The 3,135-nt window shown below is 35.6% G+C and overlaps 1 protein-coding gene across 5 annotated transcripts in view; it reads left to right on the top strand.

Annotated features, from left to right (window-relative positions):
• The window catches only part of LOC109819951 (F-box protein At4g02733-like), an 11,530-nt gene continuing 11,162 nt past the window's right edge, over positions 2,768-3,135 (top strand). For 3 of the 5 annotated variants that reach the window (XM_020385960.1, XM_020385958.1, XM_020385959.1), the window contains exon 1: positions 2,768-3,068. In XM_020385960.1, the coding sequence (XP_020241549.1) occupies positions 2,835-3,068 (234 nt within the window). In that variant the 5' untranslated portion in view covers positions 2,768-2,834. The remainder of the gene's footprint in view (positions 3,069-3,135) is intronic. The other 2 variants (XM_020385962.1, XM_020385961.1) reach the window with 2 other exon arrangements.

Here is a 3,135-nt window from a genome sequence, read left to right as displayed (position 1 = left end):
GTATGATCGTATCTTCTTGTTACCCTTGTCCTCGGTGATGATTTCCTCCCGCTTGCAAGCAAAATACAGAAGTTATAGTTCACTAGCAAAATACGATGATTGCCGTACTTCAGTAATAATTAGCTTTCAAAGAAGATTAAACAGACGACGGAAGTTACATTTGGTGACTAATTGATTCCATCTTTAATATACTTATTTGAACTGTAGTTGAGATCTTTGATTAGGTGTAGTAACGAATATGGAGAAAGAATCTAAATCCACCATATATTACAACTTGGATTTGTTATAAAAATTATATAAAAAGAAGAGAATGACAAACCTCTAAATCAAAAGCTTTCTTATCCATTGAACCATAGTTAAGATCTTTGATTAATATAATACTGATAGTGAAAAAAGAATCTAAATCCTCCGTGGATTACAACTTGGATGTGTTATAAAAACTATATAAAAAGAAGAAAATGCCAAACCTTTAAATCAAAAGCTTTCTTACCCATTTCTCACATTCAATATCCCTCCTCTCCAAACTCCTGCAAATCTTTCAATCTTTCATGGCATTTGACTCAAGTTGTGTTGCTAAAATGGGCTCATCATCTTCCAGCCCCTCTTATACCACAAAGTCACGACAACAACTATTTATCAGAGAGCAGTGAGGAAATTGATAAGATGTTGGAGTTTAATGACTAAAATTAAGAGGTACTTTATTGGGAGGTTATGGATTGGTAATTAAACAAAGAATTTATGTAACAAATAAATAGAGAGGCTTGAACGTAAGGAGGTTAATTATGAGTGAATGAGTGATTACTACTATATATTACTTTATATTTTTCTTCAATAATTAATTTTGGGTATGTATATATGTACATGTGCATACTTGTTTTACCATGAATGACACAAAATTGCATGGATATCCATAGCAACATAAAGACGTTTTGACAATTGTACAAACAAACTGGAGGACATTTTTGTTAGAAATAATTTAACATCCAACACATTTTAGAATGAAACATTAAATTATTTATTAGTTTTTAATAATATCTAACTTTTACTATAAAATAGATGTACCTTAATATACTAAATGTCATACGCCATTAATAAATAATTAAGTTCACTTAATAGGATTGGGGGTTATGAGAAGAATTTGAAGAGTTATGGTTTATATATGCATGCATATATGTAATTATGTGTTCATGTATGTGTTTTGAAGAGCATTTTGGAAGAAATGTTTTAACATAACTATACACTTTTATAATAGTATTAGATAGATATTAGATTAGATTAGATTATATTAGATTAAGTGTTCATCTTTTTTTTCTAAAAAGTGTAATTGTCATTAGCAAACCATATGATGTTACAAACTCTAAAATCAATTCTCCCATATCGTTCCTATCTCCATACCCGAAACTTCTATGAATCCTCTCATATCCATTATTATCCTTACCAACATGCCCACTAAAATTCCCTCTTATAAACAATTCCTCTTCTAATTGTATTTCTTATACCAATTCATCTAAGATATCCCAAAATTTCCTTTTAGTACTCTCGGACAAGCCTACTCGTGGCGCGTAAACACTAATAATATTACTAATCTCTACACCTGATACAACTTTTATTAGTATTATTCTATCTCCAACTCTTTTTACATCTACATCACTTTCTTTTATTAAGTTGACATCTTGTAGTTTCATCGTATTTGCACAGAAAATAACTTTTTTTATATTAATTAGTTGGAAGACAACGAAACATGAAGGCGACTCCCTTTCAGAGGATTGTACATCATGGTGGATGAGTCATCTACTTCTTTAGAAACCGATAGATGCAAGTGTTACTCCTGAGGGTTAAATAAAAAAAAGGCGCGAATGTTTGTAAATATGAGAGATGCAAAATTAGTAGTAACGTAGGAAGAACGAGGTCTTTTGATTCTCTAACCAAAACAGAATGCGTAAGGGTATTACGGATATTCTTTATTATGTCCTAATCCCATACAACCCTATAATGATAAAGTTTACAATCATAAACCAGGTGCTGGAGTTGTTAATAATAAACCGGGCCTAATTAATTATTAAAAGCATGCACGTTTGGGAATACCCAGTTGAAAGCTTGCTTAGTTATTATCTACTACATACAAATACAATGAATAATTTTGTTACCAGGATGAAGTTTAGATTCGCGACTTATTTTGTCTTGAGATGAATTTAATTCATCACTCCTGAGGTATAATAATAATAAGAGCATCTCCAACAGCTTCCCCATCTTCTTGAAATACTCAAATTTGGAGAATATAGAGCTTTTTTTTTGTCCAACAGATTCCTCATCCCATTCCCCATCCCATTCCCCAAAATAGGGAAGGAGGAGAAAAAATAGGGAGCCTTCCCCAAATCTGCAGCATTCCCCAAATTTTTGGGGAGAGCTTTATTATTGTAATAAATGCGATTTTTCAAAATGGGGAAGCTGTTGGAGTTGGAGCAAAAATAATTTGGAGAATATGACTTTTGTTTCTCTATTTTAGAGAAAATTTTGGGGAAGCTGTTGGAGATGCTCTAATAATTGCAGCAGACTACATTAACATAGCAATATAATTTTTTTAGAATAGCTGTCAAGCCTCGCGAGTCGCGTCCTTTGATCTCGTCGGAGTCACATTTGAGTCATTTCTACGCTGGTCCCCAAAACATTTTCCCGATAAAAATCCCTCGGAAGGTTCGAAGTTCTCCCCTCTCCTCTTCCATCGCCATCGATCCCTCTCCCTTTCTCATCCCGATCCCTTAACGCACCCCCTCCCTCCTTCCTCTCCCCTCCCAAAGAGGCCTAGGGTTAGGGTTTTGCCCGACCCCGACTCCATGGACCGCCTCCTCGGATCCTTCCTCGCCTTGTCGGATCCTGCCGTCTCCATCGATCTCTCCCTCGAGCGGATCGTGGATTCGAGATGCAACGAGCCCGATAAAGATCGGGCCATCGAGGCCGCGATGCGGGTCGCATCCGCTCTTCTCGAGTCGGCTAAGAGATCCGCGAGGAGACGAGCGTCGAAGCATAATTCCAATTCTTGGCCTTTACCTTTCGATCTCACTGTGAAGGTATCGGTCTAGTTTTCGATGTACTTCTTCTTGTATTGGGTGGAAATATTTGGAGAGTTTGAGTTCA

The sequence above is a fragment of the Asparagus officinalis genome, chromosome 8 (genome assembly GCF_001876935.1).
Source record: "Asparagus officinalis chromosome 8, Aspof.V1, whole genome shotgun sequence".
Classification (NCBI taxonomy): domain Eukaryota; kingdom Viridiplantae; phylum Streptophyta; class Magnoliopsida; order Asparagales; family Asparagaceae; genus Asparagus; species Asparagus officinalis.
This window is presented reverse-complemented; position numbering and strand designations above follow the sequence as displayed.